Source organism: Chaetomium tenue (assembly GCF_020726465.1).
Source record: "Chaetomium tenue strain MPI-SDFR-AT-0079 chromosome Unknown F5144scaffold_7, whole genome shotgun sequence".
In the NCBI taxonomy this organism is placed as follows: Eukaryota; Fungi; Ascomycota; class Sordariomycetes; order Sordariales; family Chaetomiaceae; genus Chaetomium; species Chaetomium tenue.
The window spans coordinates 352,911-372,903 of record NW_027117335.1 but is presented as its reverse complement, the minus strand read 5'-3'; the positions used below and the strand labels follow the sequence as shown (position 1 = coordinate 372,903).

The window sequence follows — 19,993 nt, the reverse complement described above, 5'->3', positions numbered from 1 at the left end:
GTGATGAGGCAGTCAAGAGGCGGCATTGTAACGGCACGATGAATGAACTTTTGGCCAATCTTGGAAGTGATAGGTAACGTAGCTTCCTGCAGAGATACCTAGGTAAAATTTATGCGTCTCCCCGGATCAACTGCCGCAGACCCGTGCTGTCGATCCTTCACTTGTGTCGCATGGTAATGTCCGGGCATCGTCAAGATTAAGCTCGGGTTGCCCTTTGATGCAACGTCCAACTGTCTTGCCTGGTAGCGGCAATCTCCAATGCTTCCCCGCGTTATGCTGGTTGAATTGGGAACGAAACTCAAAACTTGGGGTAGCCCCCCGCGACAACCGAGGTTGGAGAATGAAAGCCAGATCCGGAAGACAGTTGGTCACAACACATGGGATTCTGAAGATGTGCATCTGGGAGTATCCATCGCATTCATTCAGCTGTCCCGACCCGACCCGAAAAGAAAAACAAAACCTGGTATCAACGCCCGTTATATGTGGCCGAGGCAAGCAGTTTATTTCACCCTGATCTGGTTTTGGTATTCCCGTACGCCATTCGTAAGTGCAGTACCGCCCATCCGACCATTTAAATGCTTCATTAAACCTTGACGGCGGTCTCGATGGCCTTCTGGCGCTTCTCGATGCGCTTCTGGGCCTTGTAGCCCATGATGCCACCACCCCACTTCTTGCGAGCATCATCGTGCTTCTCGACGTAGCCCTCCTTGATGGCAGAGACGAGCTTGGACAGCTCGTTCTTGTCCTCGGAGCGAACCTCGGTGATGGCGAGAACAGCGGCAGTCTGGAGACGACGTTAGCACTGACCCTCCTTAAAAATAATCGTAATAAGCCTACCTTCTTGTGAACGACGGTGCCGAGTCTGGCCTTGCCCTTGATGATGGCATAGGGGATGCCCATCTTGCGGCAGAGAGCGGGCAGGAAGATGACGAGCTCAATGGGGTCGACATCGTTGGGAATGAGGACGAGCGAGGCCTTCTTGTTCTCGATCAGGCCGACAACGTGGTTAAGGCCGTACTTGACGACGTAGGGTTTCTTGCTGACGTCTTCCTTCTTCTTGCCCTCCTTGATGGCAGTGGCCTCCTTGAGGAGACGCTCCTTCTTGTCCGTCTTGGTCTCAGGGCGGTACTTGTTGAGGAGCTTGAAAGCCTGGGCGGCGGTGTTCTTGTCGAGGACCTGCTGGAATTGGGCGATCGCAGGAGGCACCTTCAGGCGCATGTTGAGGATCTTCTTCTGGCGCTGGAGGCGGACATACTCGGGCCACCTAACCATGCGCGACAGGTTGCGCTTGGGCTGGATGGCCTGGCCGATACCGAAGTTCCGGGGCCGCTTCTCGAGAAGCGGGTTCTAGAGGGATGTCAGCACACGCAATCGGGGCTCGGGAGGGATTATTATTGGGAAGCAACTCACCTTGGGGGCCTTCTTGGAACCAGCCTTTCCCTGAGGGAAAGGGGCCGGGGCGGCCTTCTTACCAGACTTCGCAGGAGGCTATCATTGAGGAGAAGACATCAGTAAATGTTTTACATTGACTGTGATCTTCTGAACTCTAAAGAGAGGCTGGATGGCGTTTCCGCACATCACGAGCCAGCTCAAGCCATTCATCACCCGCGGTTTTGCAACCAGCAAGCGGAAATTCATGTAACTCGCAGATCTCGAAAGATCGTTGAGAGCATGTTGCAAGTATGCATCGTGAGATGCCTTGCGTGCGGTGTTATCGTCAGCGGGTGCTTACCATTTTGTCGTTGGGCGATGCTCAAAACCGGGTTGTCGAGAAGAATTCTGGCAAGGGAAATTTTTGGTGGTGCTGCACACAAGAAAAAGAGGTTGTGGATTTCTGGAAAGCTCGGACCAACAGGGCATGGCGGGGAATCCTCGGAACGAGTGTGAGTTAAGTGGGGTAAAACTTCTTGTTCACACCCCACTCACCCAGGCCAGCCAGTTTAGAGGCACTTGAACTTTGAGTCAAGGGTGGATTTAAGAACCAACTTCTTTTGATACGATACACCAAGAACGCCTCAGAATAGCCGGATATCACCATCAAATCACTCGCCGTTTTCACCACTTTCCCTTATACTCCATTATGGCGCCCGCACTTTGCGTCAACTGCAAAACGGAGCGAGCGCTGATCAAACGGCCCAAGAATCACGCTAAGCTCTGCAAGGTCTGCTTTATCGCTATCTTCGAGGATGAAGTTCACCACACCATCACCTCATCACAGCTATTTCAACCCGGAGAGAAGGTGGCAATAGGAGCGTCTGGCGGCAAGGACTCGACAGTTTTGGCCTCAGTCTTGAAGACATTGAATGAGCGGCACGAGTATGGCTTAGATCTTGTTCTCTTGAGCATAGATGAAGGGATCAAGGGGTACCGTGATGACTCGCTAGAAACGGTTAAGCGAAATGCCGTCCAGTACGATATGCCTCTCACAGTGGTCGGATATGATGAGCTGTACGGCTGGACCATGGACCAAGTTGTCGAGACGATCGGCAAGAAGGGCAACTGCACATATTGTGGCGTCTTCCGCCGCCAGGCACTTGATCGCGGCGCAAAGATGCTCGGAATCAAACACGTCGTGACAGGCCACAACGCCGACGACGTCGCCGAGACCGTCCTCATGAACCTGCTCCGAGGCGACCTGGCGCGTCTCTCACGAAGCACCAGTATCGTGACAGGAGACGACCGGTCCGAAGTTAAGAGAAGCAAGCCCCTTAAGTACTCGTACGAAAAGGAAATCGTGCTATATGCCCATCATAAGAAGCTCGACTATTTCAGCACCGAGTGCATATACAGCCCCGAGGCATTCCGTGGAAGCGCCAGGAGTCTCATCAAGCAGTTGGAGAGGGTACGTCCGACAGCCATTCTCGACATTGTTCGAAGTGGTGAGGACATGGCAAGGCTGGTCCCGGGCGAGTCGCCGTCGTCCTGCGCTTGCAAGGGAAATAAAACATCGCCTATGGTGCCTGCAGAGGACGACATTGGTGGATGCGGCTCACAGAACGGGCGTACATCAGGGAACGAGATGGCTGCCATGGACAAGCAGCTAAGGGAGAACGAAGCGCACGAAGGGCTTGAGGTCGATGTCGCGATGGTTATGTCCGAGAGCAAGAACAACGGTGTCAAGAAACACAAGGAGGTTCCAATAAGGAGCGGTAACGGAACCTCGAAGAGTGCGCCTCGGCAGGTCCGTGGTAACTGCAGCCGCTGTGGCTACATGTCGAGTCAGGAAATCTGCCAGGCGTGCATGCTCCTCGAAGGTTTGAATAAGAACCGGGCTCAAATCCAAATATAGGAGTCTGTAAAAGGAGCTGCTGATGAATGGTACGAAATTGACGGCTGTGGTGTCTATGTATGGGTGCGCTCGGCTTTCCCCAGGGTAATCCCTCATTTGTCTGCCGCGGGCGGTCTGACTTCGTTGTTTTATGACATCCTCCTCTCGACCTATGATGCGTGAGCTTGGGCATCGCCTAGATTGCTGCGCTAAATGACTTACCCTCCAGGGGTTGTTCAACTCGAACCCAGGCGGCGCTATGGGGTTGTCTGTTTGCCCCCGCAAGTATCCGGTGAGCCTCCTGTCGCGGTCCATCACTAAAAACAGCTGTCAGAACATTGCATGGTGGGGTATTCGCCTGAGCCTTGAAAATTCGATCGTACTTTGCTGCCAAAGAGTTAGCAATTCACTCTTCCAGCGACTCCCTCGACCAGGACATGGACCTACCTTATCCCACTGATCAAGCGACCATCTGTGCCTTTTGCCACCGCTCTGCATGTTCTTGATCTTGTTCATCCCGGCGCCCGTCACGCCAAACATCTATTATCCGTCAGCGACCGGAGCCTACTAACTCGTGCGGGAGCTCGGCGGGGCTTACGGCGATGATGATCCCATAGGGAAGCAGCGTCTCGAAGGGAATCATTGCAGCGGTATTGTCGGCCTATTCAGTCGTGTTAGCTTTGAAATACACGGGGAGAAAAGAATTGGCGGCGTACACAAAGCCCTTGTTCCCTAGTTGAGTGAAATACAGCTCTGAAGCTTGTTGCTCGCAAGCGTCGAGAATGTCATGCAGATTGGCGAACGGCTGGGTTGAAATTAGCTGCCTCAGGCATCAATGGATCATTCCTCCGTTTAGACTCGTCAGGCTAAGGAACGCACGGGTACATGTTGAATGCACGCATCATTTACGATGTATGATGACTAAGATCTCCTTCCATCTCGGCTGCAACCAAGCGCATTCACCGGACTGGCAACTACGACACGGCGAACGAACATCGCAAAACAAACCATTTCCGGCAATTTTATGCCTCTAATTGAGGCCAACACCAAAGCACTGGGAAATTTACGTGTCTTTGCCTTCATTCCTCTCAAACATTGATTCAAATCGATAATCCGCATCCTATCAGCCCGTGATCGGCGCGTCGCGCACCCCTTTCGTCCTCTGCACACCACCGAGCGATCCCAAGACCTCCTTCCCGACCCGCCTAACTTCCCAAACCACGACTTGTTTTTTTTCGAAAGGCTATGCTCTTGGCATGAGCCGTTTCTTCTCGTGTGTTCGCACCCACTTGCTATGAGCGGCGTCAGCTGCCGCGACGCTTGACGAGGCGCGCCAAACGTCGTGGCCGGCGCCTCGCTATCCCAGATACCGAGCTGGGAAACAAAAATACAAAGATGGCGGATGCGCGGCTGATGGAGGAGGAGCTGCAGCAAAGCGCCATGCAGTCAGAGCGGGAAGCTGGGCTGGCGCAAGGGGGTGACGACGATGGGGACGTGGAGATGGGCGACGACTATACGGTCGCTTCCCAAAGTCACATCGATGTCGGCTCCGGGTCCATGGATGGTGACGGGGATGAGGATATGGAAGAAGAGGACGACAAGGAGGCATACGATGACGAAGACGACGATGGGCATGGGGAGCACGACGATGACCACAGCGGCAGTGGTCAGTCTGAAGAAGAAGACGGTGATGCCTTCGACGAGGATGCCGAGGGAGAAGAGGACGATGAGTTAGTGACCCGAAATCACCGCCCACAACGGAAGTCTATCAGTATGACAAACGGCCACCATGACGCCGATGACGGCGAGGAGGACGAAGACGAGGGTGTCGGCGCTGTTAAGATCAGACCCGGCGAAACCGATGATGAGGATGACAGCGGCGATGACTCGGCGAGTTTGGCTAGCGTCAGCGATGCTGAGTCGGAGGAGGAGGAGGCGGAATGGGAAGGGGCCGATAACGACGACGCCGAAGACGATGAGTTTGAAAACACCGCTGGCCATTGCATATTCTGTAAACAGGATGAAGAGCATGACCCGGGCGAGGACTTTGAGGTGTTCCTAGCTTGTACCAAATGTGGGGATAACGGTTAGTTGCCCGCCCCCCCGAGCGCTTTGTTGGGAAGGACTAACATAATGCAGCTCACCAACAATGCGCAAGAGAGCATGATGCTCTTGAGAGCGAAGATGGTAGGTTTTCTTTCTCGAGGGTTCCATCATCTCCTTTGCTCACAACAACAGGACCCGACACCTGGCGATGCCCCAGATGTGCGAATGACGCAGATTCAGATACCCCCGCAGACGTGGATGGGACTGGTGCCTCCCCAGCTCAGCGCGCTACCGCCCCAAAGGTCGCGCGGGATTTGCTTCCCTCGCAGAAAGGGGCCACCAACCCTGACTCTCACTCTGTCTTCAACCAATTGGTCCTCGATGAAGACCCCATGGATGGATCTCGCGTGCTTAGGAAACGCAAAACATCTTCGGTCGAAGCCGACGAAAGAATCATAGCCCTACGCAGGCGGCGTAGAAACACGGGCGATGAACAAAGCAACGAGGATACGGCAACAGGCCAGGAAGACTCGTCCAGGCCAGCGTCGAGGTCTCTGCGGCTGAAGATCCCGAACCAGGCCGCATTTATCGCCGAGAGGACACCCAATGTCATTTTGGTGAATCTGCGGATAAATCCATCCGAGCTCCATCGGATTTTGTCTCAGCCGCCAAAGGGGCCGAAGAAGCGCTCAGGCCGGTCGCGGCGCCGAACCTCAAGAAGCGAGTCCACGCGCGCAGCGCCTCTGCCTCTGGCCGCAATTGCAACACCATTCACACCAAGCGCGTATTCGCAACCATTCTACTCGTTTTATGACAAGGAAACGGACGAGCTAAAAGGCAAACCTTATGGCGGAATCCTCACGGAAGCTGAGGCCGACACGTCGAAAACAATGCCCACAAATGATGACCGCCGGCGCTTTGACGAAGCCAAACAAAAGGCGGAAGAGGAATGGCGACAGCGGCTGCTCAAGAAGCAAGCCGAAGTGGAAGCTCCCGCCAAGAAGTCAAGGAAAGCATCAGGACCTGCCAGCCAGATCGAGTGCATCGAGTTTGGCGGTTGGGAGATCGACACATGGTATGCGGCACCCTACCCGGAAGAGTATAGCAGGAATCGCGTTCTCTACATCTGCGAATTCTGTCTCAAGTACATGAACTCGGACTACGTCGCTTGGCGCCATAAACTCAAATGCCCAGCTAAGCACCCCCCGGGAGACGAAATCTACCGGCACGGCTCAGTATCAGTCTTTGAGGTGGACGGCCGCAAGAATCCGGTCTACTGCCAGAATCTGTGTCTCTTGGCAAAACTTTTTCTCGGGTCCAAGACCCTCTACTACGACGTGGAGCCGTTCCTCTTCTACGTTCTCTGCGAGTATGACGACATGGGCTATCACTTTGTCGGATACTTTTCAAAGGAGAAGCGTGCTAGCAGTCAAAACAACGTTTCTTGTATTCTTACACTGCCGATTCATCAACGGAAAGGGTACGGCAACCTCCTAATCGACTTCTCCTACCTCCTGACCAGAGTCGAGAACAAGACTGGCTCCCCGGAAAAGCCCCTCTCCGACATGGGCTTGGTTTCGTACAGGAATTACTGGCGGTTGATAATGTGCCGCTACCTCTTGGGACGTTTCTCCGAGGAGAAGTCTGGGAAGATAGGCCTCGGTATCAAGCAGATCTCAGACGACACCGGGCTGACGCCAGACGACGTCATCTCAGCTTTGGAAGGGCTGAGGTGCTTAGTCCGGGACCCGCAGACGCAGCTTTACGCTTTCCGCGTGGACTTGCAGTACTACCGGGAGTACGTTGCGAAGTGGGAGGCGAAGAAGTACGTTCAGCTCAATGAAAAGGCGTTGACATGGACGCCGTACGTGATGGGTAGAAGCAATGCGACAAACTTTGAGCTGGGTCCGGCTCTGAACGCTATCGCACCAAGGGAAGAGGAAGAGGAGGTGAAGCCGGCAGTCCCGCCAGAGGAGCCGCTGGTTAATGGGACGGACCCCCCCAATCAGCCAGATACTCCCGCCGAGGAAACCAAGATTGCACTCGAGCCCGTTGTCCTTCAATCGACCGAGCCTAGCGAGCCGGCCGAGGCCACAGAATCCCTTGAGCAAGCGGAAACGGACACAGGGAGCGGTGTCAATGGCGACACCAACTCAGACGGCGTCGTTATTGACCGGAATTCTGCGGAACAAAAAGTGCAGACTGAGGCTCATCCAGAGCCAGTCAAAATCACGGCAGCGAACTGGATTGACCAATACAAAGACGTCCCTCCAAGTCGGTTCGAAGTGGTTCCGCCCATCAACGGCCGCCGATCCGACCGCACTCGCTTAATTATTCCCCGACCGCCGGCTGTGCGAACTGGCAGCAGCGGCGCCCCCCGACCGAAACCCAGGCGCCCAGCCACGTCCCGCCGATCCACGTCGTCGCGGCCGAGAAATAGCACCAGCAACAGCAAACGGAAGCCGGGCGGCACGGGTCGTGGACCCGGGCGTTGGCCGAAAGGAACTAAGAAGAGCGATTACGGCAACGCCGCGAGTGGGCCAGGTCTTCCGCCAGCCTGGCTCGCTGAACGCGCCAGGATGGCGGTGGTGGCAGCGACTTCCAAAAAGGGGGCCGGTGAGGGCGTCGAAGATTCGGTGCAAGTACAATCGCCTACCATGGAAGAAGGCGGTGGGCAGGCGCAGAAAGGGAAGGGGAAGGGGAAAGGAAAGGAGAAAGATTCCGGAAAGGAGAACACGGACGTAGAGATGCTGGATGCTGAGGGCGAGGTGGATGTGTGAGTTCGGGTTTGGAACTAGTTATTGGGAGGCGGGATACCACGGCGTTGGTCTTCGGTGGCCTGGGGCGTTGCGTTTTCGGGACGGGAGGACATTTAGGCTTCTTTTCCTTTTCCCCCGTGGCATGTACTTTAACTACTTGATCAGCGGTTCTTGTCGTTTGGTGCCGGATTGCGTGTTGTTTGTACGAGTGTATTCAGTGTATTCCAGATAGGCACGGCTTAGGGGGGGGGGGGGGGGGGGGTAGAAGGCGTTGTTGGCCCTGAGCTCTGGACTTTTATACACGGTGTTGGTTTTGTACGAGTGTCTCGGTGTTCTGGATCAAAGTGCAAAGCTTCCAAAGATTTGAAATTTCCATCGGGTGGAAGATCTACGTCATGGCACTTCCACTTTTGCATGCCTCACTCACAATTCCCTCCATGTGCCAGCTCAGCCAGGCTGGGCGCAAGCTCTGTTCCACGGAGTCGCCCCTGCAGCACTGAGGGTTGCCTCCCGAAATGGCTTAGGGCTGTGGTGGCCACTTTCTGGAAGGCTTGGCGATACCGACCTGGGGTTACGTGGTTACGCAGTATGAAATATCGTCATCATCAGCGCGCGCCCCTGGCCTGGCCTGCGGCCTCTCAACCATTCCATAGTCAGAGCTGAGTTTTCAGCTGAGGTCCCGAGAAGACAGGCACATAGCGAATCTAGTTTTGGTTGATTCAATAAAACTCTAATCATCTCTCGTCGATTGCCGTTTGCCCCTTTCCTTTCTCATACAGATTACCTGCACAAGATCCAAATCTGCTAGCCGTAATTCGGACCGTGTCGATCCACGTAATACTTAATACGCAAGTTCCATTGCGCGGCGGCCCAGGATATTTCTGGGGACGGCCGAGCTTTCTCCCCTCTCGCCTCGCATGTCCCGACCACTTCCAGCCTGCATCGCATTCAAACCGAATCTGCAGTAGAAGGAGCCTCCGACATTCATCATCATCATACACCCTGCGCATCGCCGTCCTCAATTCCGTCCCTGGCGTCTTTTGTCCGAAGCCTTTGACAAGGCGCATTGCGCTCCCGCCTAACTGCGAAACCCGAGCTTCAGTGGCGCGCGGCCTTTCTACACAGCGAAGTCACGGTCGCCAAGCTCGAAACGGCAAGCCGCCCCGACCGCCGCCGACACGCAACACACCTCCATCTTGGTCTTGCGACATAACCGGTCCGCCCTCCTTCAAGACGCAACACAACACATCACAACCAACACGACGTCCCTATTTGCCCCCCTACTGGCGCCAAGATGTCGAAGGTTATTCGAAGCGTCAAAAATGTCACAAAGGGCTACTCCAATGTCCAAATCAAAGTGCGCGAAGGTGGGTCAGCTTTCGCAATGACGACTGCGCCGTGCCGCGGTTTGATCTCGCAGTCGGGGGGATGGCTTGTACTGACGTCGCCGGAATGTAGCGACCAGCAATGATCCATGGGGCCCGACAGGGACGCAGATGAGCGAGATCGCTCAGATGACGTTTAACTCGTAAGTGGGACGCACGAGGGTGTTGTGCGGGGTGGCGCCCCATCGCAGGGTGATGGCACTGACTCTGTTTGCCTTGTTTGGCGTCTAGATCAACCGAATTCTACGAAATCATGGATATGATCGACAAGCGGCTCAATGACAAGGGCAAGAACTGGCGGCACGTTTTAAAGGCGCTCAAGGTCACAGACTACTGCCTACACGAAGGAGCGGAGCTGGTGGTCACCTGGGCCAAGCAAAACATCTTCATTATCAAGACGCTGCGCGAGTTCCAATACATCGATGAAGATGGCAGAGACGTTGGCCAGAATGGTGGGTGCTTTCATTGTCAAGCGTCGGAGGCGACGGGCTAACTTGTTCATCCAGTTCGCGTTGCGGCCAAGGAACTTACCTCCTTGATCTTGGACGAGGAACGGCTACGGGCAGAGCGAAGCGACAGGAAGACTTGGAAGTCCCGTGTCAATGGTGTGGAGGAGTACGCCCCTCAGTATAACCAAGGCAGCCGTCCGGAGCCCCCGCGCCAACGGAACCGGCCGTTCACCGAAGAAGAGGACACCGAGTACCGCTTAGCGATTGAGGCCAGCAAACACCAGGAGGAGGAAGACAGGAGAAAGCGCGAAAGCCGAAATGTCGACGATGACGATGATGACCTTGCAAAGGCCATCAAACTCAGCAAAGAGGAAGAGGAGAGGCGCCGGCGGGAGCTGGAGGAGACCAACGCAAATGCTCTGTTTGACCCCGAACCCGCGTCGGCGTCGACAAGCCAGCCGCAATTCACCGGCTTCAACCAGGGGTACCAGCAAGGGAGCGCCGTCGATTTCTTTGCCAACCCGATCGACCAGAGCCAGATGCAGCCCCAGCCTACGGGATACATGAACAACGCGTATACGGGGTTCCAGCCGCAGGCGACCGGGTACCCGAACGGATACAGCAACGGATTTGCCCAGCAGCAGACAGCTTTTGACCCCTTTGGTCAGCAGCAACAGCAGATGCCGCAGATGCCGCAACAACAGAGCTTCCAACCCCAACCTACCGGGTACAACCCTTACATGCAGCAGCAACAGCAGCAACAACAGCAACAGCCGCAGCAGCAACAATTCCTCCAACCACAACCTCAAGACCCTGGGCTCCAGCCCGGCAGCAACAACCCCTGGGCCGGGAACAGTAGCCCACAATCGCTCAAGCCCACCGCAACCGGCTCGAACAACCCCTTTGCCCAACGGCCATCAACAGGATACAAACCCCAGTCGTCGATGACCACGCTCGGCAGCCTCCCCGAGCAGAAGACTCTTTCTACCTTCCAACCCCAACAGCAGCAATCGTCTTCCCCCTTTAGCACTATGCAACAGCCCCAATTCCAGCAGCAGCAGCAACCACAAAGAGAACTCACCGAGCACGAGGCGCGGCTCAACGCACTGTTGGCTGGTGGCGAGGGGCTTGACACGTTCGGCAACACCGGCAACCTGCGCATCCCCGCACAACACACCGCTCCCGGCGTATTTGTCAACAGCGCCGGTGCCGGGTTGAACCGCATCAACCCGGAGGCGACGGGGAACAACCCCTTCCTGAAGCAGCAGTTTACTGGCATGCCGGCTGTGTCGTACCCCCAGCAGCAGCAGCATCAACAGATGCCGGCTGCTACCGGCCCGGCCGGGATGGGTATGGGCATGGGTGGCGGTGGTGGTGGCTCGACGAACAACCCCTTCGCGGCCAGGGGAGGGCAGCAGGGGCAGCAGGGCGGGGATTTGATTCAGTTCTAGGGCTGAGATGATGTGGTGGATGGAGATGGGCGAGGGGACGAATGCAGTGTTGGCGGTGGGCGACGACGGTAAACTGCCCAGGAAGTTGTGGCCGGCGCAGAATCTTGGCCAGGGGCATGGGATAGATGGGAGGCGCACATGTGCGTGTGTGGGGCATGTGCGTGTTGGGGGCTTGCTGAAAGCAGGCTGTATGTTTCGTTTTGACCCCTTTTTGGTGTTGGTGGATTGGACCTGAGAACCCTTCTTACCGTTTACTCTTTACAACCTAAGTTACCTACTTTCTGAATCGTTACTTTGTGGACTTGGAGGCTGGGTCCGTTGACAATAGACCCGTGGAGGGGAGGAAAATGGGAAGCTCGATTGAAAAACTCCGGGCCCCTTCGAGTCTTTTCGAGTGCAAGTGATCGAGATAGGTACCGACTGAGTTTGGCGGGTCTGAACTTGGAGCCACGTTTACTGTGTATCGCGACCTTGTGGTTCTGACTATTGAATTGCCGGTCCTTGTATCATCTCTATGTGAGAGCAAGTCATGGAACTTTGACTGCCAGTGTGCTTCAAGTTTTTTTGATCAAGACCGGCCCTGATCAGTGCGTTCCGTGTAACATAATACCGTCAAACCTGGTATTTTTGCAGGCAGGTGGCAACTCCTGACTAGGTAGCCGGCAACTAAACATCCGTCTCAAACCTCGGATGACTCGGGAGAAAGAGAGAAACATCGAGGGACAGTCCATCAACACGAGTGGGGGATTTATACTCGTGGCTCAGATGCTTGTAGCAGGGGCAGTTTGTCATCGCTCCAGGCAACATACCCCAAACTTGTGACTAACATCGCCTTAAGACCAATTAAACGCGTTGCTTTGCGTCTTTTCCTTTCCTTATTTTTCAGGTTTAATGTGTTAGCAGCGCTTGTCATTTGCAAAGGGATTTGATTTGTGCCCTTGTCGCAAGGCAGACTTGAGATTTTAGTCAGCTGTCGAGCATTGACGATGATACGCCAATGACAACCTTGAGTTGAACCTCAGGCAGCCATTGCGACACCACATGACGCTTTGGGCCACGGCTCGATATGTCAGCGCTGTCCTGTTGGTAAATGCTGTCCATATGTTAAATACCCAGTATTCATCAAGAAGAAATAACCTCCACACCTTGTTCTTTAGTCCATCCAAAAGTGACTGCTGGTGAATCTGTGAAAACCCGTGCTGTGTTGAGCCTTCTACGTCTGTGCTCTGAAGCTTCACGCCCCGGCCACTGTTTTTTTCGGGGTCACGCACTGCTCCAGGGGTCGCGTGATTTGATTGGCTGCCAGTAAGAAGCTTGGACCGACTGGTTGGGCAAGGGCAGAGCGAGCAGTCAACTTTCGCGAGCTGCCAACTTCGCCTCATCGCGCCCTCGATCTTTTTAACGGGAAAGAACGCGGTGCTGTCCAGCGCGAGCACCCTTGTTGCGCAATCAGTGCAGCAATCTTGGGCATCCTTTACATTTTGCTTCCCATTTCCAATTCCAGAAATCATTTAATTGCGACTCTGGTTTTCAGACTCGACAGGCGAGAGTGCCTTCGCGCCTTTTTTTCTATCCCCGACAAATCCTCGACATCGCGACACCAGATCATCGCCATCACCATCACCATCGACATCGCATACCATGTCATTTGGGTTTGGTAGCGGCACTGGCTTCGGCCAGAATACTCAGACTCAATCCTCCGGTTTTGGCGGATTCGGGACAAATAATACAAGCACAAACTCAGGTATGTCACCGCTTCATTTCCATCGCTTCCTTTCCGCTCTCCCCGATCACGAATCTTGACTCCGAACAATTGTTCTGCGACATTGACGAACTAACTTCTTTAGGCTTCGGCGCCTCTTCTGCGACCCCTGGCTTCGGTGCGGCAGCCAATACAGGGACCACCGGCACCGGCATGTTTGGGGGCGGCGGCACCACCGGCGGCGCGTTTGGCGCGAGCACCACTGGCGGTTTCGGTAGCGGCGGCTTCGGGAGCAAACCAGCTTTTGGCACACCGGCCACAACTAGCGCGGCGGGGGGGCTGTTCGGCAGTGGCGCTACCACAACAACAACAACAGCAGGCGGGACGGGGTTCGGTACTGGCTTTGGGGGCGCAAATACTACCACCAGCACACCCTTCGGCGGCGGCGGCGGCTCATCGCTCTTTGGCGGTGCTAAGCCTGCGACGACGGGTTTTGGCGCGGGGACGTCGACTTTCGGCACCGGCGGCGCCACCGGTGGCGGCGGCCTTTTTGGCAGCACGGGAGCCGGCACCACAGGCTTTGGCGCCACAACCAACCCCGGCATCGGGACCAACATTGGCGACCCTCCCGGCACCGCCATTGTTGCCTTTTCTCCTACAGTAGAGAAAGAACCTAACAACTCTACTCAAAGCAACTCCTTCCAAAACCTCCTCTTTATGGATGCGTATAAGAAGTGGTCTGCTGACGAACTAAGGTTGACTGACTACAACCAAGGTAGAAAAACAGGCGGTGCCGGCGGTACGGGAGCATTTGGCGGCTCTAACTTTGGTGGCGGCACGACCGGTTTTGGTAGCAACACAGGCAGCACTGGGTTCGGAACCAACACTGGAACAGGCATGTTTGGAAACACTCAACCAGCAGCCACCGGCTTCGGTGCGACCAACAACACGACGACCGGCGGGTTCGGCACCGGCGGCGGTGGTCTTTTCGGCAGCAAGCCGGCAACCGGAGGCATGTTCGGAAACACCGCCACCACACAACCCGCACAGACCGGCGGGATTTTCGGCGGAGGCGGCACCGGCGCGTTTGGGGGTGGCGGCACCACGACGACCACGGGCTTCGGGGCGAATACGGGCACTACGGGAGGTGGTTTGTTTGGAGCCACCAACACAGCGGCAGCCAAGCCTACGGGGTTCAGCTTCGGCAATACTGGCGCCGGCACTGGCGGCGGTGGATTCGGCGGAGCAACCGCAACACCCGGCTTTGGGCAAACCGCCACTGCCACCAACACCGGGGGTGGCGGCTTGTTCGGAAATACAGCCCAAACTAACACCACTGGCGGCGGCCTTTTCGGTCAGCAACAGCAACAACAGCAACCTGCCAGCACAGGCTTTGGTGGCGGCACTGGCTTCGGAGCGCAGGCTCAGAACCCGGGAGGTGGCCTGTTCGGTAACCAGCAGCAGCAGCAACCGAAGCCGGGTGGTCTCTTTGGCGGCTCGACAGCAAACACTGGGACGACGGGCGGCCTCTTCGGCGGTGCGAACACCGGGGCGACGTCTGGATTTGGCGGGGCCACGGCGGCGCAGCCTGCAGCTGGTGGCGGCCTATTTGGCAACAAACCCGCAGGCACCGGTGGAGGTATGTTTGGTGGCAGCACGGCCGGTCAAACAGGTACTACCGGTGGTGGTCTCTTCGGCAATCTTGGAGGCAATACACAAACCCAACAGCCTACACAAGGCGGCCTGTTCGGCGGGCTAGGCCAGAGTACACAAGCCAAGCCCTCCCTCTTTGGCAACTCAGCGCCGGCAGGAGGTGGTCTTTTCGGCAACCAACCCGCCCAGCAGCAGCAAGGCGGCATGTTCGGCGCCAGTATCAACCAGCAACAGCCACAGCAGGGCATGCTGGGCAACTCGCTCCTTGGCGCTTCCCAGGGCCAGCAAATGCCCCAGCAGGCTTTCAACGCGAGTATTCACGACATCTCTGCTTACGGGGCTGCGACGCTCTTCTCTGGGCTGCCGGATGACAAAATCCAAAACCCCGGCCCCCTTGCCACTCCCCTCTCAGGCACATCCAAAGTCAAGAGCAGGTCGATTTTGCCCATGTACAAGCTCAGCCCGGCAAACGCCTCGCGCCTTGTCACCCCCCAGAAGAGGGGCTATGGGTTTTCATACAGCGCCTATGGCTCTCCCGCCAGCCCGTCGAGCGTTTCCAGCACCCCTGGTGGCTTCTCACAAAGCCTTCTTGCCGGTAACATCAACCGCAACCTGAGCAAGAGCATCTCGGCTAGCAACCTGCGGCGCAGCTTTAACGTGGAGGACAGCATTCTCCAGCCCGGTGCTTTCTCCGCCAACTCCAGCATGCGTCTGCTCGGCGGCGCCGGCAACCACAAGAAGCTGATTATCAACAAGGAGATGCGGAGCGATTTGTTCACCTCACCTAACAAGGAGAAGCAGGTTCCGGAAGACGCCAACGGGTCACGGAAGCTAGCAAAGCGTGTCAGCTTCGACACGAGCACAGTTGAGACCACCCCGGAGACCCGCCCGGCGGCCGCCCTGGAGAACGGCCCCAGCACTGATGACCAGAGCCACCCCAAGCCGAGCACCAGCGCTCGTCCTAGCACCAACGGCGTGAATGGCGCCAAGTCGTCTCCCACGACTGCCGCCCCAGAGATGGAGCAGGTCAAGGGCAACGAACTCGCCATCGTCCCTGAGGAAGAGTCACCTGCGGCCGTGCGGACCGAAAAGAAGCTCGGTTCCACGATCGAACCGGGCAGCTATTGGATGTCGCCGACCGTTGAGGACATTCGTGCGATGAACAGGGTGCAACGCCAGCGGATCCCCGACTTCACAGTGGGCCGCGAGAACGTCGGCAGTGTCAGCTTCAAAACCCCCGTTGACCTGAGCAACATCAACCTCGATGAGCTATTCGACGGCATTGTCGTCTTGGTTCCCCGCTCTGCCACCGTTTACCCTGTCGCGGCGAAGAAGCCTCCAGTCGGCAAGGGGCTGAACGTGCCTGCGGTCATCTCGCTCGAGCACTCGTACCCCCGTGGTGGCCTCGCGACCACTGGCCGTCGCCTCGAGCGTCACATCGAGAGGCTCAAGACTGCCATTCCCGACACAACCTTTGAGAGCTACGATAAGGAAACCGGTGTTTGGACGTTCTCGGTGGAGCATTTCACAACCTACGGCCTAGGTGACGATGATGACGAAGACGACGAAACCGAGATCGAGACTGTCCCGGCCCGCCGCGCAATCTCGAGCCCATCAATTGTTAAGGACTCGACCTCCCCTTCCGATCCCGACGACACTTTCGAGTTCAGGCGCAGCCGGCGCGTTCTGCCTGGTGCTTTCGATGATGCCGCATTGTCGGACAATGAGGAGGCTGCTGATGCCGCTCAACGTCAGGGTACGCTGTCTCCTGAACCCCAGGAGGCTGATGCCCCCTTGCCGTCGCGCGAATGGCCTGAAGATGAAAGCATGGCTGACGGACCCGATGAATACCAGCTCGAAGCCTATGAACAGTCGTCTCAGCAGGGGTCCGTCGACGGCCAGGACGATCTCTACTCGCGTTACGCCGACAACGAGGCGCAGGTCCCTGCTGGAATCATGAGGGCGCGCATGCGGGCCTTCAAGAAGTCGACGGCGCCTACGAGGATTGAAGTGGCGGGTGGGGATGATTGGACGCAGATTTTGCAGGCGAGCGTGCGGGCGCCAAGGACGGTGGATCGGGCGACATTGCGCGCTCTTAATGAGTCGGGGGCGGTTTGGGATATTAAGGATCGGGGCAGCCCTGCCCCTCAGAGGAACGCGCCTGCGCCCGATGGGGCAGGCTTTGCGACCAGTATCGATTTGATGAAGTCGCTTTTTGAGCAGGCAAAGGGCCCGGCGCAGCCGGTGCAGGCGTCGCCGACGAAGGGTTTCGTGAAGGTTGGTGTCCCGTTCGCCTCCTAGCTCATCGGCTTCATTTGCCATTTGGTGTTTTAGCGTTGCCTCTTGTACCTATTTATTGTGAATACAGACTAAGATTGTTTTTCTGCTTTAGTGGCCTTACCAACAACGTCCCAAGGTCGACCAAGAGGAGGCCCCGTCGGTCCCTCGAACTAACTGGGGTCCCAACGAACTGTTGGTCACTACTCACCATGGAGAGCCCAGCCTCCAGCCGGTTGACGGGAATCTGCCTGCCACAGACTCTTCGGCAGGATCGCCTGAGACACTCGCTCGACTCCAGCATTATATCGACAGCATCACGGGCAAGGAGGGGCAGCCAATCGCTGGCCCCGAGTTCCGGGACCTTGCCCAGGGGGACTTCTCCTGGGAACTGGCTTCTCTTCTTTTTGACGACAATGGATACAACCTGCCTGTTTTATGGAGACAGTTGGTGTCTGACGCCACTGATCGTGCCCTTGCTCAAGAATCCGGCCCTGAGGAAAAGGCCATCATCTGCCTTGCCGGCAACCGTGTGGCCGATGCTTGCGGCCACCTCCTTGCCGCAGGAAACTTCCGGTTGGCCACTCTGGTTTCCAGCATTGGCATGCAAAACAAGGACATGAAGGCTCAACTCAAGGATTGGCGGGAGTCTAATGTCCTGGCCGAGTTCTCGAAGCCCATCCGGGCCATCTACGAGCTCTTGGCCGGCAACGCCTGTGTCTGCTCGGGCGTCAAGAATGCTCCTATTGAGAGCCGCGTTGACTCGTTTACCATCTCTCAGCGGTTCGGTCTGGATTGGAAGCGGTCGTTTGGTCTGCGCCTCTTCTACACCACTGGGACCGCCCCCAACGTTGCCATGGCGGTTCGTTCCTTCCAGGCCGACATCGAACAGGACAAGGAGCCGGAGCCGGACAGCGCACTGTGGTCACTCCTCAAGGCGTTTGCGAACCAGGATTTCGACTGGTCGGATACTCGCCTTGGCTGGCTCATGACCAAGGCGATCTATGCCACCGGTAAGGTCTCCTTCGGGCAAGACGCGGCCGAGAAGCTCGACATGGCATCGCTATCTTTCGCCTCGAGCTTGACAGTGCAGTCCCACTGGGTGCAGGCCACCTTCGTCCTGCTCCAGCTATCCGACGCTGCCTCCCGCGAAGCTGCCGTGCGCGACCACCTCGGCCGCCACGCCCACCGCATCGGCTCCCCGCGCAACCCAGCCAGCGCCTTTTCCGCCCTGCGCAAGTTCGGCGTGCCCGAGGCGTGGATCTGGGAGGCCAAGGCCCTCGACTTCCGGACCCGCGGCGACTCGCAGCAAGAGTTCGTCGCCCTCGTCTGGGCGCAGAACTACGCCGAGGCCAACCAGGCCTTTGTCCACCGCGTCGGGCCGGACCTGGTCATCGAGCGCGACTTCAACCGCCTCTTCCGCTTCGCGCAGCTACTGTTCAAGGTCAAGGGCAAGCTGCAGGACTGGGACCACGCGGCGGCCGTGTATCTGCTCTATCCGATGGCGCGGCAGCAGAACAGGCAGCAGAAGCTCGATAAGTTCGATCATCAGCTGTTTGACGGGCTGGTGGCACTGCGCGGGCAGACGCATGGGGATATCCGCCAGGAGGCGGCGATCGGGGATATGGCGGAGGAGCTGATCCGGTGCCGGGGCGGCGATCCGAGACTGTTTGGCTTGTTGCCGGGGGATATCAGGGGGAAGTACATGCGGACGCAGGCGCTGGAGAATATCTGCTAAGGGGTGGTGGCGAATAAATTGTACTTGGTAGGCGGGTGAGAGAAGGTGGGGGTAATTGCTTGGTGGAAGGAAAGAGAAGGGAAGGGTAGCTGGGCGCAGAATGGCCTGGGGATGAACGGGGAATGAACGGTGGGATGTGCTTTGCATGGGTTAATTATCGGTGCTGGCCAGCCGCGATGCGAGCTGTGGCGTAGTGGTCTTGTCAGTATGTAGCTTACAATCAAATGGTTGTCAACATGTTGCGTCCTCGAATTCATGTGAATATGTTAATGCCCCTTCGAAGTCCCTTCATTCCTTTACCGTGAAGCAGAGATATATATCCCGGACCCAAGCCTGCGTCCATATCCCATTACCCTCAGTGTCAGTCCCTTACACAACGACAACCAACCACCCCGTCAACAATTAACACCCGCCAAATCCCCCAACATACCACGCACCTACTCTTTTACCTACATGCTAAGAGAGAAAAAGAAGAAGAAAACGAGAAAGACGAGGGAAATGACAAAAACAAAACAACCACCCCCCCCCCCATCAACAAACAACTACACCACAACCCTCACCCCCCAACCCCAGCCCCAACCCCATCCCTAGCCCTCACAACAACCTTCACCACCCCCCTCGGCTCAAGCACATGCACAGGCAACACCCCGTCCTCCTTTCCAGGCACCGTGATCGCCCCCGCAGCAGCAGCAGTAGTAGTGGAGGTAGTCGCAGCCGAGATGTCGAACTGTGTCACAAGCAGCGCCACAAAGGCCTGGATTGATGTGCTGGCGAAGTGGCGGCCGGGGCAGAGGGTTTTGCCGCCGCCGAAGGCGCGGAAGGCGGCGGGGTGGGTGGGAGCTGGAGTGGTTGAGTTAGGGGTGGTGGTGGTGCCGTTGGCGGGCCGGCCTCGTTGCTGCTGTTCCGGATCATGCTTCTTTTGTTGAGTGGTGGTAGCGGGGAGGAAGCGGAAGGGTCGGAACTGGCCCACGTCCGGGCCCCAGATGCGTGGGTCTGAGTGCATCGTGCCGCCCGAGATCTGGAGCACCGAGTTTGCGGAAAGGTGGTAGGGCCCTGCTTGGCCGGGGAGGGTGGTGGCTGATTTTACGAGCCGGGTTGAATAGGTGTCGGAGTTCTGGCGGAGGCACTCGCGGAAGAGGGATTGGAGGGCTGGGGAGGTGGTTTTGAGCTTGTCGAGGGAGAGGGTTAATGTGTCGGTTTGGGGGTCAGAGGTGATGGAGGAGGATAGCTCTGAGCGGATGGTAGAGAGCAGGTTATTCGTGCCA

General features: G+C 56.8%; 6 protein-coding genes across 6 annotated transcripts; 4 read left to right on the top strand and 2 right to left on the bottom strand.

Annotated features, from left to right (window-relative positions):
• Nucleotides 1-583: 583 nt before the first annotated feature.
• Nucleotides 584-1,602, bottom strand: F5144DRAFT_596124 (60S ribosomal protein eL8; the record flags this gene model as incomplete). Its single annotated transcript, XM_066790760.1, has 4 exons — nucleotides 584-784; nucleotides 838-1,347; nucleotides 1,411-1,488; nucleotides 1,582-1,602. The coding sequence occupies 4 exons, from the start codon at nucleotides 1,600-1,602 to the stop codon at nucleotides 584-586; spliced, it is 810 nt and encodes a 269-aa protein (XP_066638587.1).
• Nucleotides 1,603-1,928: 326 nt separating this feature from the next.
• Nucleotides 1,929-3,738, top strand: F5144DRAFT_585256 (uncharacterized protein). Its single transcript, XM_066789685.1, has 2 exons — nucleotides 1,929-3,438; nucleotides 3,491-3,738. The coding sequence occupies exon 1, from the start codon at nucleotides 2,081-2,083 to the stop codon at nucleotides 3,287-3,289; it is 1,209 nt and encodes a 402-aa protein (XP_066638586.1). The 5' UTR covers nucleotides 1,929-2,080; the 3' UTR covers nucleotides 3,290-3,438; nucleotides 3,491-3,738.
• Nucleotides 3,354-4,161, bottom strand: F5144DRAFT_380932 (uncharacterized protein). Its single transcript, XM_066784603.1, has 6 exons — nucleotides 3,987-4,161; nucleotides 3,867-3,929; nucleotides 3,716-3,808; nucleotides 3,652-3,655; nucleotides 3,491-3,585; nucleotides 3,354-3,438 (listed from the first exon to the last, which is right to left on the bottom strand). Exons 2-6 carry the CDS (start codon nucleotides 3,909-3,911, stop codon nucleotides 3,418-3,420), a joined length of 258 nt encoding a protein of 85 aa, XP_066638585.1. The 5' UTR covers nucleotides 3,912-3,929; nucleotides 3,987-4,161; the 3' UTR covers nucleotides 3,354-3,417.
• A 66-nt stretch (nucleotides 4,162-4,227) lies between these two features.
• Nucleotides 4,228-8,333, top strand: F5144DRAFT_615713 (uncharacterized protein). Its single transcript, XM_066791810.1, has 3 exons — nucleotides 4,228-5,354; nucleotides 5,408-5,455; nucleotides 5,507-8,333. Exons 1-3 carry the CDS (start codon nucleotides 4,664-4,666, stop codon nucleotides 8,092-8,094), a joined length of 3,327 nt encoding a protein of 1,108 aa, XP_066638584.1. The 5' UTR covers nucleotides 4,228-4,663; the 3' UTR covers nucleotides 8,095-8,333.
• A 1,034-nt stretch (nucleotides 8,334-9,367) lies between these two features.
• On the top strand, nucleotides 9,368-11,358 carry F5144DRAFT_498740 (uncharacterized protein; the record flags this gene model as incomplete). The annotated part of the gene is made up of 4 exons (XM_066786285.1): nucleotides 9,368-9,440; nucleotides 9,562-9,601; nucleotides 9,690-9,910; nucleotides 9,965-11,358. 4 exons carry the CDS (start codon nucleotides 9,368-9,370, stop codon nucleotides 11,356-11,358), a joined length of 1,728 nt encoding a protein of 575 aa, XP_066638583.1.
• Nucleotides 11,359-12,723: 1,365 nt separating this feature from the next.
• F5144DRAFT_585247 (nuclear protein 96-domain-containing protein) lies at nucleotides 12,724-18,954 on the top strand. The gene is made up of 3 exons (XM_066789684.1): nucleotides 12,724-13,102; nucleotides 13,206-16,990; nucleotides 17,106-18,954. Exons 1-3 carry the CDS (start codon nucleotides 13,000-13,002, stop codon nucleotides 18,726-18,728), a joined length of 5,511 nt encoding a protein of 1,836 aa, XP_066638582.1. The 5' UTR covers nucleotides 12,724-12,999; the 3' UTR covers nucleotides 18,729-18,954.
• The last annotated feature ends 1,039 nt before the right edge of the window (nucleotides 18,955-19,993 follow it).